Genomic DNA, 15,189 nt, shown 5'->3' with positions numbered 1-15,189 from the left:
CACAACGGGAGGCGTGTTTATTTCGGAACATCATTATTCCCAAGAAAAGAAGCTTTACGTAATAAACTCCTGCTGAACGAGGACGGCATCAACTGATCACGCACAGACCGAGTGAGCAACATGTGGGACCATCTGTGACTTATGAATCTGACTCATAAAACCAACCAGCAGGGTTTCAATTTGATTTTTAAGAAAGGTGCTGCTGTGCCCTTAAGCATCATCAAAAGCTCCCCTCCTACAAAAAAAGCACTTTTGTTCCCTTTCTGTGCATCAGAAAGAGTCCAGTAGATGGTTTGTGGCTTTATTTTACCCCACAATATACAAAATTATTAGTCCACAGACTTTTACATAACCCATGGAATAACATCCTTTTCACAGCAACTGAAGTAACAACTCCACTGACCACACTTGCATGCCCGAGGGGTTTGAGTGGCCCGTGAAGAAGCTCCAAAATGAGCATCGAGCAAGCAACCGAAATGCTGAAACAAAAGTGACACTGACCATTAAACCATTAAATAATTACATCAGACTGTTTGTTAATTAAGCTGATAATTCAGTGTGAGATCACCACCAACCCGATGAGAATCTTTACAATTTACTCATTTATTAGTTGTTCAGCTGTTTTTCTTCTCACTTTCCTGTCCTTGTTAAACAAACCTCAATCATAACTTGCGTACGCGATTTAAGAGTTTGATGGAAATTTGTCCTTATGTTTGAGTCTTTGGTGACTAAATGATAAATGAAAAATAATCATTAGTTGCAGTGATGCTGTGGTTACAGCTGACTCACTGATCACGCCACATCACAGCCCTGTTGAACTTATTAAAATATTCTGATTCTGATACTTTGACTCAGTCTTCTTTTAAATGATGTGTGATTAAATGTATCAGGGCTCGCAAAATTTCAAAATCTCTGGTAGCCCTTCGGGCAGACACTCTTCAGTTTTTGGTAGCCCAACATAAATTTAAGTAGCCTGAAAAAACAAGAGGAAATTTTTTTGATTGACTTAAAAAGAAAAAAAGAAAAAAGAAAAGTACAATCATCAACTCAAATATTTGGTTCTAATTGAACAGAAATTTCTATGAACTTGTAAGAACTGTGTGGAACATGAATCAGTCTGTGTAGATCCTGAATCTGACATTTCCACTGAAGTCACGGGTAAGAGGCAAGTGGAACCAAGATCGAGGCCATTTGCTTTGTTTGCAAAGGCTGTTAAATTTTGCCAAAGGTAGTTCACTCTTTGCAACATCGCGCTGTTCTAAACAGATTTTTCATGTTTATTTTTAGTAGTTTTTTTTGCAATTGGCGTTTGTTCTGGGAAAGATGCTGCAGACTGAGCAATAATGCATTTCTTGCATTTCTCGTGGGTTCTAATGGTCTTTCTTAAAATTACTGGTCCCAGTAACAAAGGTGCTTGTCGACTCAGAAATCGAGGGAAACTCAAGACACACCCGGCAGAACATTATGTTATTTAGCTCGTCATATTCCAGCCACAGAAATTCTTTTGTCCATGAAACCAAAAAAAGCTGCGCTTTTGTTTTTGCCTCGTAGCCTGATTTGTCAAATCTTTTCCGTTTTGTGATCGGCTTTTCTTTGGCTGTCCCTTCTTCACCCTGACCCGTCTTATTTGGCTCTGCAGAACTAAAATACCTGCGTAAATCCATCTGCTTTTACACAGGCACTTGCATAATGATCAGCGATTCTCTGCACAATCAACCTGCATCACATGTTTAATCTTGCTGCGGGAGATTTCACTTGTCACGTTTGAACAGTAAGCTAATGAGTGATATGACGATGTCAGAGGAATTGGTGTGCAATCAATCTGTCACTCACCAGTCAGTAGCTGCCGCTCTCTATTCACAGTTTGCGCCATCGCAAAGTGAAAGTCAAGCAAAAAACAAGCAGAAATTCAAACGCGATTTCAATATGTCACATACTGACAGCTACGTTTGCCAAAGAATGCAAAAGCATTGACATATTTCTTCTTCCTATGACAGCCTGACTGGCAGGGCTGAGATGGATTTTGGTAGCCCGACCACAAAAATCGCTAGTCCCGGGACGTCGGGCTAGCGATTTTGCGAGCCCTGACTGTATTAAAAGACAAATGAATCCCTTCATTGCAGAAATATGAATAAAAGAATTCAAAACCGCAAAAGGTTTCTTTAAGGTTTTCTCCTCCCATTCAAATACCTGCAGATCAACCATTTGTCTTGGAAAGGTTACAAAAATCAGGAGGTGCACAGCAAACCAAAACAACTTCAAAGGGAACCACACGGTGGGAGTCCTGTGCCACTGTTCGCAAGGATGACAACAGTAAACACTGTCACTGAAGTTTTGCCCCTGCTGTCCAACTCTTATCTTACCAAGAGCCTGTTTTATCAAAATAAACAAACTATTACTAGAGAGTTTCAGCATCAAACGGGCCTCTGGGCAAATAGATCAGGCTTTTTCTGGCCCACAGAAATGGACATTTTAATAAATTTGTACGCAATTTGTACACTTCAAGGAAAAAAGGAACTAAAGCGTTGAAATAAGCACAGTGGAGTAAACACTGCCTCCTGCATGCTGCAGCTGGATACTGCAAAGTTTCTAAGAAATTTGAAGCAGTTCATCTGCCTTCAAACAGCTTTTATGGTGGGTGAAAACTGAAAACATCAACAGTGGATGGGAGCAAAAAAAACAACAAACAATACTTTTCAGATTTAAACTATCCGCACAGGTGGTTTAATGAAAGACGTTCAGTGGTATTTTAATGTGAGAACAAGCTGCTTGGAGAGGCTTCATTTCAGTGAGTTTGCTGAGGATCACTGTACTTCTTTACTGGCCCAGAGCAATGAGGCCACTCATGAGGTGACATTGATCCCTTTGATTGCTTAAAATACAAACTGTTTAATGGTGCAAACCTCCTAAGAGTTCAGGTGTCTGTCACATAAGATGACGAAAAGCAGAATTTTTCACAATGTAGAAGCTGGAATCACAAAATGTTTGGCTCATTTTGTCCAGAAAGGGACTGGGAATCACTCATCACAGTAGGTAAACCATTTCATCTCTACAGCAAGCAGGCTTCAGGCAATTATGGCAAAATAATCGAGTATTTAATCCAATTATTAGAGTGGTGGGGGACACAGGGCAGCCCCGCAGGGAGCTGGGCTTTATGTTCATGAAGGGCATCTGCAGGCTCCAGACTGATTTTAGCTTCCACCAAGTTCTGGGGAGGCCACAAGGCTCGTGCAGCACCGTACTCCCACACCAGCAGTGAATATCACCAGATCTTTAATGTTTTTTCCCCTCTTAAGGTTGATAGAAATTCAGACAACTGATTTTTCTCCATTTTGTCTTCCCTGCCTGCTGGATGGCTCCTTTCCATCAGCAGAGGTCAAAGTTTAGATCTGCTGAACTTTGAACAAGATGTCCAAAAAAGCTCCGAAGCTGCACACTGTGGTCGCTGCAAAGCAATAAAAATAACTCTGCTAATGATCCCTCCAAAAGTTTAAAGCTTTTTCTTCTGTTGTCTAAAGATGTTCTCCTTCTTTAAAGCCAGTTTCTTTTGAAGTTTAAACGCTAATAAAAAGGTGAACAGTTTGATAAAAACACCTGGTTTTCTGCTCCGTTCGCCTCCCATCTCACAGCCTGATCTGCAGACCTGATGCAGACCTGCTCTCCCAATGAATCAAATTGTGTTTATCTAACCACAAAGAAACAGGGTCAAGTCCGTAGTGCAGCGTTAGGTGGTGTTGCCATAGTAACAGCATATGTCTTCACACACCCCAATCCACCCTCTCTTATGTTGCACTGAGTGTCATTAACTACAAGGGCCCCGATTGGCTGGCGGCCTCAGAACTGGCCAGAATCGGCTCTTTGTTTGAGGACGTCTTACATCAAATCTGTTTGTTAAACAGCTGCTGACTCCATTACAGGTACGACTATCAATACCTGCTCTTCGCAGAGGAGAGAAGGGTACTTTAAACCAATAACAAACCTGTAACTGTCCCTGAGACAGTTAAAATAAAGTTGGTTATTTCATGTTTCTGTGATAGATTCATGCTTAATTTAGTTCATTTATTTATAAGATAAGAGGATAAAAGTTTAACATTAATTAAAAAACATGTCTAAAATATGTGATTACAAAAATGGGTTCGTTTAATATGTAAAGTGCTGTAAAGTTTGTATGAGGTAAAGTTGTAATTGTCACATGACCAGAGTTTGGTTGAGAGCGCAACCATGGTATCGTGGAGCTAGCATGGATACATGGCTACATGCATCTACAGCCTCAGCGTTAATGTCATTCTGCATGTGGTCCAAGAGGCGCACACGGTATGGTTTAATGTATATTGTTTGTATAATGTTGCATACGTGTTCTACACGGTAATGAGAGGACATTTTTGTTATATCCATTATTGTGCATTTTTTCTGTTCTGCTTGCACAAGACTGTTTATGGACACTGATATTAGAGAGACTGATAAGCTCAAACATTTATGTTGTAATCTTTGTGTTTCTTCAGTTTTCACGGTGTCTGAAGACAATAAGAGAGAGAGAGAGAGAGAAATAAATTTCTGAAGACATCAGTATGATTCGTGGCCATTCTTTGTTGGACCCCTGTAGTTACAAAACCTTTTATCTGTTCAGAGAAACTATAGCAAGTTTGTTTTTTACTCCGTTACTCATAACAGAGCTGTTGTCTGCAGCATTATTTTTGTAACAAAGTATTTCAAAGTGACCAAAAATTTCAACTAAATGTGTTATACGTGCATGGACCTCCATTGCTCGCCTTCCTTACCATGCCGTCGTCATCATCGTCATCCTCATCCTCCTCTGGTTCTGGTTCCTTCTTCTTGGAGGCGCTCCTCTCCGCTGCGGCGCTGTTCCTCTTCTTGTCCTTGCCGCTGCTGGCTCTCTTCTTCTTCTTGCGCCCGGGAGTGTAGTCGCTGCCCTCGCTCTCTGAGCGCTGGCCAGGGCCGGCATCTTCACCATCATCTACGCCGCCCAAGTCCATGGGCTCTGGGGAGCTAATGGGCAGCTCCTGGAACAAGGAGAAAGGCAGTGAGCAAACAGAGACCCAAAATGACCGGAAAACAAATCATCAACTTGTAGTAGGTTTCTGTTCTAGAGTTACTCAGCATCACATGTTTATCTTTCTAATCCAGAACTGAAACTAGATCTCCAGAGACCCCCATATATACAAACACCCCAGATTAATTGGATAATCCCCTCACCTCTCTGCGCGACCGCCGCTTGCTGCCCTTGCTCTCTCTGCTCTTCTTTGCCTTCTTTTTCTTCTTCACCTTCGGAGTCTCGTTCTCAGAGATCTCTGCTTCCTCGTCATCTGCGGATCAGGCCAACAGAGAAATTTCATTGTTAAGGTGTACAAAGGAGCAACTGTGTGTCAGTGTTTGTGCTGCAAGATAACAACAATGAACAGCTGGCCGTGAAGATGACATGGGTATCGGAGGACACTTGCATATCCTGCTGGAAACTCGACACCAGCTGCTAAATACTTGCATCGAGTCTGTTTAATTCTTGATTCAGCTATTTCACAGGTAAACGGCAGGCGTTACAGATCACAGTGGAACTTTGAAATGACAGAATTTGTAAAGAAGCTTTGTTTCCGGATGTCGAGTTTTATGATCCCAGGGCCTGAAATTCAAATATCTTAAAACTAGAGGGAATTCCCCTTTAACTGCTTCCCACAAGGCAGATTTATATTCTCTGGAACATGTTTGAGTCTGCTACGCTACTCTTAGTTTATGCTCGCTTATGCCACCCTCGTGCTGGCAAGTTCCCATTTTGGTGCCGTTTGGTGTTTTTTTTTTGTGCAACTCTTATTTTTTGTAACCAGGTGACCGATACAGGTGTCTGCGCAGTTTGATCTTTGCGTACAGTTGTGTCAATCAATGCAGAAGCAAAGAGATTTGTAACTGATAAAGGAGGGCTAATACAACAATTTACTTTGGAGAAAAATAACAACAAAAATAAACAAACAATCATTGTGTTTTCCGTTTCAACATTTTCTACAACAACACTGATCGGCTACAGTTTTCAGAGAAGCAACACCTATTGATCAGCAGCAGATTGTCACAACTGAATCTCTGGCACCGGCTCATCTAAACCGTGATCTCAAGCTTCAGGGTGCAGAAACATCTGAGGTTTGAGTAGCCAATGAGTAACCTGCAACTTGCTGTAACAGTTCAAATTATTTCTGGGGTCCTAGTGAGATTTAAGGTCATTTTCATCCGGGCCTTTTTTTGTTTACTTATCACCCTGTACACTTGGCTCAACAGTCGTGTTAACAAAAGGACAAAAGTGTTGAGAAGACTTGATTGTTTCCATTTGTAGAATAAAATAGAAAGTAACCAAATTTCTCCTTTTTGCAGTAATCAAAAACAAAAAATAAAGTCTGGGTTTTCATCCGTCTCAGTCAGTGTCAAAAAGCATTAAAGTTATCCACGGTTAGATGTCTGGAATTAAAGACCTGTGATGTTAGCAGTTAAACTAGTAAGCTGAGTTACTTTCCAGTTACACCAGTTGCGCTCAGAGGGGGAGTGACTAAATGAGTTTGGCTCTAGTGGCTAAAACCATCATTTACAACTGATTCATCAGGATGATTTAACCACACCCCTGCAGGCCTCACAAACAGCAAAAATCTCGATCCAGTATCTGGCACTGAGCGCTTATTAATGTAATGGACTACTGTAAGAAGCAAATGGCAAGTCGCCATCAAAGATGCACCTGGAAACGAAGACGATTTAATGAGATGGGACTTTTTGGGTCAATAGAGGTAACTGAGCTTTGTGTAGGTAGGCGGACGCACAGCTGTAGCTGATAAGAAAAATTATTCTAATCTGATTCAAGTGTTTAACACAAAGAGCTCCTTATGGGCACAGTGGTAGAATTTTCTATTTGATGCAAAGCGTGAGAAAAGCATGTTTTATGGACAAAGACCAGATTTTGCGTCACAGATGATTTTACTCCACAGATATAAAGACCTAATTTTGTGTACTCTGATTTGATCCCTGTGGGGTCTGTGCTTGTGAAGACCTAATATGACTCCTGATGGAAAACAAATTTTAAATTACAAGATTTTCACTTATTAGAAACTCAAAAGTTTGAAAAACTAAAGACTACATATGACATTCATTCTGAGCTGTGCAAAAAAGGACACTAACAAAGACACAAAAGGAACTTTAAGTTCTTGACACAGGTTTTTATCTATAAATTGCACCAAACTCTACTGCAGTCAACAGAAAATAACTCACCAGCTATTCAGCTACATTATTATACATCCTATATACAATTCCAGTGCAAAATTAAGAACTGGCTGTTGATTGTGCATGAGTAATTGAAAGGCACACTTCTGGACTAAAAAAAAAAAAAATTAAACTCTGTTTTTGTCCTTCCTTAGTTGATTATCTGTCATTTTTCTTTACAGCTGCAGAGATATAACTTTTACTCTCATGAATCAAGAGATCTTTATCAGAAAAAAACATTTTTGAAAGCTTCAACTAATGGTAATTTTCGATTAATTGCACTGGTGATTTTTTTCCCCACTTGTCTTTTACTTGTTTGGCACCTTTGCTGACAATCAATTAGAAACCATGGTTGATCGCTATATCTTATAAGCTGTGCAATTTTTAACCGTCTTTTCAGCTGCAGCATCTATTAATAAAAGCTAAATGCTGACATGTTTTTTTTTTTTACTAAAATAGAAACGATTTTCCACAGTTTTAGCTTATGCAGTATTAGACCCCCCAAAAAATAGTTAAAACGTGTTGCGGTACTTCAGAAGCTCGCTTATTTCCAAACCAGTTAGCAGACACTAGAAACAACAAAATATGAATTAAAAGACAAAAATATTAGAAAATGTTTGACCTTTGTAAGACATCTGAGCATAAAGGCTAGCCTAAATAATTGGTTTCTGTATGGCTATTAATGAAAAGAATGATTTTACAGTGTGTTGTCTTTTGCACCGTTTGTTTTATTGCTGTTATAAAGATTTTAAAAACACGTGAACAAAAAGTGGACCGTTTTTGATGATTTAAGTGTTGTTTTGAATCGATTTTTAGCATTTGCGGCTAACTTGCTGAATGTTTGTTCTCAACGGTTCTATCGCGGACGGTGCGCGTGCTCGTCGGAATTAAGCACACTGTAAACATCGGCCACACCTGCACGTAAAAACTAAAAGGTGATCGGGGATAAATAACGTTTAAATAAAAAGCTGGGTGCTGTTTTTTCATTTCCGTATTATTATTATTATTACTTTTCCCCCCTTGCACACTCAAACCGAAGGCGCCGGCCATGAGGAGGGGGACGCCGCTGAACGTCATCCGCCAGCTTTCAAGCTAACTGGCTGCCTCCATCTTGTCATCGACACGTAAAAATACCGGTAGCTGGCTAACGCTAGGCCCCGGGAACATGCCGGTTTGTCGACGTGACTTCACTCCGATGCAACCATCAACCATGCCGCCTCAGGTTGTGGTAAAAACTGGACTTCTTTCTAAAATGATACTCAGCCGCGAAAGAAGCCGGTTTGCTACTGTTAGCAACCCGGTAGTTAGCCGCATTGTGCAGTTAGCATTATGCTAACAAACATGATTGATGTGAATGTCAAAAACATCTGCTCATGCTAGCGCATAACCCAGCGTGAACATTAGCATTCTCTGCTAACAAATGAGCCTCGCCTTACCGTGCATTAACCGGTCCTCGGGGGCTCCGTATTCATCCCTCTCATCGTCGCTTGCAGACATAGCGGACAACAGAAAACTTTCTTTCTTTAGTTAGCTAGCAGTTTAGCTAACTAAATAAAGTTTCCAGGGTAATCCAGAGTTCTGACCCAGGCTTGAGTCCGTCCAAGTCGAGGAGGTGTTGTAGTGTAGGGGGGGTGGGGGGCAGAGAAGAACAAAAAAAGAGAGCGGAAGGAAGTGAATATACATAAGACAGCAATCAAGACAATAAACAATCCCCACACGAGGTTTCTTTTTGGACAATAACTCTAACTTTGGACAGCTCGTAAAGATTAGCCCACACTCCATCTCCGCTGACATGCCATCTTGCCATTATCGTTAGTTTCCGTCTCATTAGCATGCGTGCTAGCCGAGCTTGACCGGCGGCCAGGTTCAGATCAAACACAGGACCCCCTCACTCGCTCATATCTACCCCATAAAATACCTCACGGTGGGTTCTTTTATAACCACCCGGCATCCCAACCAGCCTGACTCAAGTAAAACCCACAAACAATAAAAACTGATACTCACAACTTGAGTCCCACACCGGCTCCAAAAACAGTAACTCCGGGCTCAGTTTGTTCGCCGGTCAGCACTTAGAGGCTCTTTTTTCTTGTATGTACACCGTTATCTTAACAATTTAAATATATTTCCGTGGTTTTTTGTGTGTAGCAGCAGCGTGTGCGCACGACGCCGTCTCCTCTTTCTCTTCCTTGCACACTACACACACCCCGCTCGCGCGCGCGCGCACACATACACAAAGAGATCAGGGGGCAGGCATCCCATAATATGCCCCCCCTCCACCACCACTACCACACATACACACACACTTCACTGACCCCTCCCCCACTCTGCATAGTTACCTTGCAACGTACAGACCATAATAGTCAATCCACCCCCCCCCTTCCCCATTCCTCTATGCATACACGAACACACACCCCCCTCCTTCCACACACACCTACACCCCTCCCTTAGCAACCGTGGTTACCATGGAGACGTCCCCCTCCCACCCCCGTGTGGCATCCCATAATAGTAATGAGCACAGTCACTGACATCCCACAATAAGCATAACTCCAAAAAGAGAAAAAAAAGGAAAAGGCGTCACATGGCAACTGTGTGTGCCACATGACTTGCTGCTTAACTTGAGCGTGCACGTTTGCATGTATGCGCACGCGCTGTACTGTATATGAGCCAGTGCACAGGTTGTAGGTGCAGCAGGGGGGGAGGCCAGTATAAAGCAGCGAAAAAATAAAAAATAAAAGTAAGGGTGACACCAGGTGAGTCCAGGTGTTACCCCCCCTCCCCGCCTCAATAACAGCTGTAATATTACACTTGTTTAACTTCTTTATATACACAAAGAAGGCCACATTACTTTTTAACACATGCAGACTGAATAAAGAATAAAAACTCGTGAGCAGGTCAGTGTGGGGTTAAAAAGTCAGCCATTAGAAGAAGGTCAGAGGGGTCAAACTGTAGTCAAAACCTTGAAGTTTGCAGCTTAAAACTGAGAAGAAGGCACTCAGGAGTGTAGTGGTGAAGGCAGCAGCTGCTCTCACACACACAGGCTGGAAATGCATTACAGTCAATGGTGGGAAAAATGTCTGGGTCCTAGACAGATTTTTCCCACCATTGACTGCCTGTGTTTCATTTAGAGGTGCTTGTGCATCCACACGAGCTTGTGCATGATGGTTTTCCACATGGGAAATAAAATGTGCAGATGTGAGCTAATGAGGAGCTGTTTTTTGGTTTTTGTTTTTTTTGTTGGTTTGTTTATTTTGGGGTTTTTTGGAGGGGGGGGGGGGGCTTGTGAAGCACGAAGATAAGAGATGTGCTGTTATTTATTGTAGAACCATGGGTATGAGTCCCAGAGGCTAATAACTAGGGTTGTAACAATATTAGATTTTTACTGCATGATCATCATGGAGCCTCTGCCAAGGCCAATGGCCTGTTATGCAATTTCAAATAAAGTTATTCCGATCCTTACTAAAATTTCACAGATTCTTCCTTTTTCATTGCTCTGTCTCTTTACCAAGTTTCAAGAAATACAGCTGTGTAGTTTGACCTCAAAGCTTTCTGGAAGGCATGCTTTCTAAGATGAAGTTAGTGTTTTAAAAAGTGTTTTCATCCAAATCAGATTTTCCCTAAATGTCATCAAGTTGTCTTGTTGCCTGAAGGGGTGTCCACAGAGGGAGAGACTAGAGACTGATAACTTTGTCTTAAACTTATCTCAACACTGATCTGAGTGATTTAAACAGCTACCAATGGGAGTGGGAAATACCTTAGAGAGTTACCTACCAGCAAGAGACCAGTGTCCTCGAGCAAACAACCGTCAGCTACAAACTCGGTTGGCAGGGAACCCCTTTATGTGTGATTTCTTCTTCTGCATTGAATCTCAGTAGAGTCTGAGAGAGCTGAAAATGCATACGAGGACACAATGGTACTGAGTGTGCCGATCACAGTCACTGCGAGCTTCACCGATGCAATGTGTAGTGGTTACATAATAGGCTCGAGATAGATTCAGCGCTGAAGTATAAAGGTGCACATCAAGTTACATCATGAGTTATAGCTAACAGTTTTAGCGTCTGCAAATATAGTTTACCTAAAGCACAACCAGCATAAATGATGATGTTAGACCCCAAACCCTCATTGAATACAGATACCTGCAATCTATTGATTCTTAATAGATAAGTAAAAGTATAAAAAACAGTCATAGCTTCCAAATCTGAAAAGTCAAGCTTACCTAAAACCTGTATTTTTTCAGTGGCCTCCAGGGGGCAGTACTTGTGGATGCAGAAACACTTACAGTCCTATATAAGTCTATTGGAGAAGCAAGCCTCTGGCTGAACCCCTGTAAACACTTTCCTGGTGAGTTTATGAGCTCAGTCAGTCATTTTGGGTCATATTGAATAAGGTAAGGTCAATTTTGGTCATTCCAAGTGTTAGAAAAGAGGATTATCCTGGATATCCTCCCGGCTGCTAATGTAATCAAGCCAATGAACGTGCAGTTCCACAGTCAGATCCACCACCAACAAGATGGTAACGGTAAAACCCATCTCTTTGAGTCTTCAAAACAAGAATTTGAAACCAGAAGGTGACATCATGGTTGCTACATCATATATAGGTGCAAATAAAACCGTTCAGCACAGTGTTTCAGTACAGGTAGGGTTGGATGGGGATGTAAAAGCACCTAAATAGTACAACATAACATTTTACTACCTAATCCAACAGACTACCTGCTTCCACAGTTTGTACAAAGTATGAACTTTATGTGAGGCAATTACAAACCACTGGTCCAGTGCATAAGAAGTTGGCCTTTCTGTGTGTTAAAATTTCTGAAAAAAATAAAATGAGATAAATAAAAGAGCGAGATCCGGCCACTTTGAACCGAATAAGCAGTTAAGAAAAGGGATCGATGGACAAAGTTGCTTAGTTCAAATTCTAAAAAACATCCTCAGACCCAGAGATTCCCCCAAACCTTTGATTACTAAGTTACTAAGTACGTTTTAAAATATAAAAGACAAAAATCTTGTTTGGCGCAAAGCTGCTAAACATTAGCTGCTATTTTCCAAAGGTAAGCGTGAATTATTCATCCGTTGGGAACAACATCTTGTCGTTGAGCGCTCACTGCTTCAGCGGGATAAAGAAGGATTCATCGTAATGTTGCAAGGCATGAAAAAAAATGTCTGCATAATTTTTCCCGTAAAATTGGAAAATTGGTGCTATTATGTGGCAGTTTCAATCAATGGAGGATTTATGAATGGCTCCACGCATGATTCATGTCAGCATATTGTTGCAGTGCCCTAACCCTTTGGCTTTTCACCCACTTCAAGCTGTCCCAGTTTCTTTGGATTTAGCTGGAGGGCTCTCTCTCTCTCTCCCCTCTGGTTTGTTTTTTTTTGTCTTACAGTTGCATCTGACTCAGCACACCTTTATTTTGACTCCTCTTTCCTTTCCTTTGTCCCTAACGCCTCTGGCCTAAACAAAGAGCAACTTTATTTCCGTCCATTTCTGCCTCGTTTTCTCTCCCCCATGCTTTGCATCTTCCCCCCTCCCCCACACTTTTCCCTTCCTTGACTGTGGACACAGTGTTCATGTGTGCATTTGGAGGGTGTAGGATTTTTTTTTTTTTTGGGGGGGGGGGGGGGGGGGCATATCCCATAATCACCAATCAGAAGGTTCCTGGGGGCAGTTGTCATAGAAACCTCGTGCACGGCTCTTGACGCTCCTCCCACCCCTTAACGCCGCCATCACACTGGCAGAATTGCATATCTCATAATGGTAATAATATCATATCTGAGGCAAAAGGAAAAAAGAAAAGGAGGAGGGAGGGAGGGTACAGACCATAATAGTGTTCCTGTTCGGCTGGTCGCCATGGAGATAAGCAAAGTGGTGGTGGAGGGGAGGAGGGTAACAGGCGGGTCAGATTACCATGTATGTCAAAATACATACCATACTACTTCTTGACCCCCCCCCCACGCCATTCCCTCCGTTAGACACCATCTCTGCTCCACCCATCCTGCTCCTCCGAAGCACCAGAAAGAAAAGTGGAAATGGATTTGATCAGCCCCAACATGTCAGCCATATGAGATAACGCACACCACTACAGAGAGGCTGACACATGGAGAAACAACGATAATGAGATTTGTAGGACGCGGCAGTCTGTGATGGTCTGGAGATCTTTTTATCTGCCCTATTTCAGCCAATCGTGTGACGTAAAACAGGAAGTTCACTGATAGAAAACTCATTGATCACTTTGATATATTACTGACACATCTGTTAGACCTGTCTCATCACATATAAAGTGTGCAACTATGCATCGTATTTAGAAGTAATTACTGTGAGCCACAAGCTCAGGGTTCAAACTGCCCTAAATCCTGTTTCAGGCTCTTGTTTCTGCTCTCAGATATGTATGATGTCATGGGGGTGCATATCCCTAATATGGTTGTATAGAACAAAAAGCTTTGACTGTGAGGGGCAACCAATCAAAAAAAGGTTGGCTTAAAAGGGAGTTTGGTATAAAATAGGATTATTTTGAACTATGAATCATGCAAAGCTGCTCCAGTTAAATCCAAGAATTAAAAGCTAGAGCTAAAATATGGAGTGTAATAGATCCCCTGTGAATAAATTAGCTATTAACAGGAACATAGCTGTTGTAAGAGAGACATTGAAGAATCCTGAATTGAGATCTATGAGAGGAATTTAACACAGCCAAGATTTTTGCAGAAGTATAAAACTTTCTGATAATTCTGTACATGCAGTGTTTATGTCCCAGTCATCTGCGTCATGTTTCAACAGCATGTCCTCCTCCTGGGCCTTCCCAACATCCACACCCGGACTGGCTACCAGTGCCGTAAGTGAGAAGCTACACTGGAAACACTCACTCTCTCAATCCTCAATGAAACTTTCTTCTAGATCAGGGATGTCAAACTCATTTTACATCGTGATCCCACTTTAATCTTAAGTGAAACTCTTCTTTCTGTCACTGTACAGAAGTTTAATTGCACATTTAATCCTGGAGAAATCTTAATAAAAGAAAAAGAAGCATACTTACTATGTCATTTTTCTACATGACAGAGAAATGCTGCTGTAGTAAATTAAAGAAATCTGTCAGCATGACTTTTTGGCTTAAATTGTAAGAAGTAAATTACTAAAGTTACTAAAAGTTCTGGTAGGTTATTGTTGCAACCTTCCTGTAATTCTAAAACTGATAGATAAACCTGATAGATAGTGAAAAAAATGGAACTTTTGTGTCATATAATTGTTTATCTATTACTTTATTACTTTGGTGTAGTATCAATGGCCATGCGAGAGGTCTTTATCAGTAGGAAAAGGTGTAAAACTTGTGAAAATACAGTTAAAAGTCCATTCCTGGGTCCTTCACATTTTCCAAAGCAGTCCAGAGGTCAGAGTCTTTGTCAGGCCCCCAGGCTTGATGTAGACTCATGTCTTAGATTCAGAATTTCTCTGTGCTGACTTACCAAACCATATCATATTGAGCACTGACCGTTCTTACAGACTGGATATGTTTGTGCCATTGTAAACAGGAAACAGAGGATTTGCTGCTTGTAGAAAATACAGAGGGACAGCAGTGGCAAAAATATAAAACCAGAGACTTTTTTGTCTGCGCTGATGATGAGGTGGAGACACAAAAAAGGAATGTAAGCTGGAGTCTATCCCAACTGATGTTGCAAGAAATAGGATACAGCCCGGACAGACCATCACAGAGGTTATAACATTTCATCCCGAGGAGAACATGCACCAAATATTGTGACAGTGCATCCATCAATTGTTGAGACATCTCAGTTAGAAATGCAAATGTCAAACTGCTGTTGGCGCAAGAGAAAACACGAGAGGATGACCAAAGTCGGGACAGTCTGGGCGACCGACCAGCTGGCATTGCCTTTCGAATGGCTAGGCTACTAGCATGGCTAAGGGCCAGCTTGTGCTAGAAAAAGGGAAGGTTCAAATGCC

General features: G+C 41.6%; 1 protein-coding gene and 1 long non-coding RNA gene across 3 annotated transcripts in view; both read right to left on the bottom strand.

Annotated features, from left to right (window-relative positions):
• LOC146492663 (ATP-dependent chromatin remodeler CHD4-like) overlaps positions 1–9,539 on the bottom strand; it is a 31,263-nt gene extending 21,724 nt beyond the window's left edge. For both annotated transcript variants that reach the window (XM_085148203.1, XM_085148204.1), the window contains exons 1-4: positions 9,250–9,539; positions 8,682–8,833; positions 5,215–5,324; positions 4,779–5,021 (exon numbers count right to left, since the gene is read on the bottom strand). In XM_085148203.1, the coding sequence (XP_085004329.1) occupies positions 4,779–5,021; positions 5,215–5,324; positions 8,682–8,742 (414 nt within the window). In that variant the 5' untranslated portion in view covers positions 8,743–8,833; positions 9,250–9,539. The remainder of the gene's footprint in view (positions 1–4,778; positions 5,022–5,214; positions 5,325–8,681; positions 8,834–9,249) is intronic.
• Positions 240–4,772, bottom strand: LOC146492664 (uncharacterized). The gene is made up of 2 exons (XR_014871869.1): positions 4,613–4,772; positions 240–3,979 (listed from the first exon to the last, which is right to left on the bottom strand). It is a non-coding gene; the product is annotated as an uncharacterized LOC146492664 (long non-coding RNA).
• Positions 9,540–15,189: the final 5,650 nt, after the last annotated feature.

The sequence above is a fragment of the Neolamprologus multifasciatus genome, chromosome 22 (assembly GCF_963576455.1).
Source record: "Neolamprologus multifasciatus chromosome 22, fNeoMul1.2, whole genome shotgun sequence".
NCBI classification, from domain to species: domain Eukaryota; kingdom Metazoa; phylum Chordata; class Actinopteri; order Cichliformes; family Cichlidae; genus Neolamprologus; species Neolamprologus multifasciatus.
The sequence above is the reverse complement of the archived record's forward strand: the minus strand, read 5'-3'. Positions and strand labels throughout refer to the sequence as shown.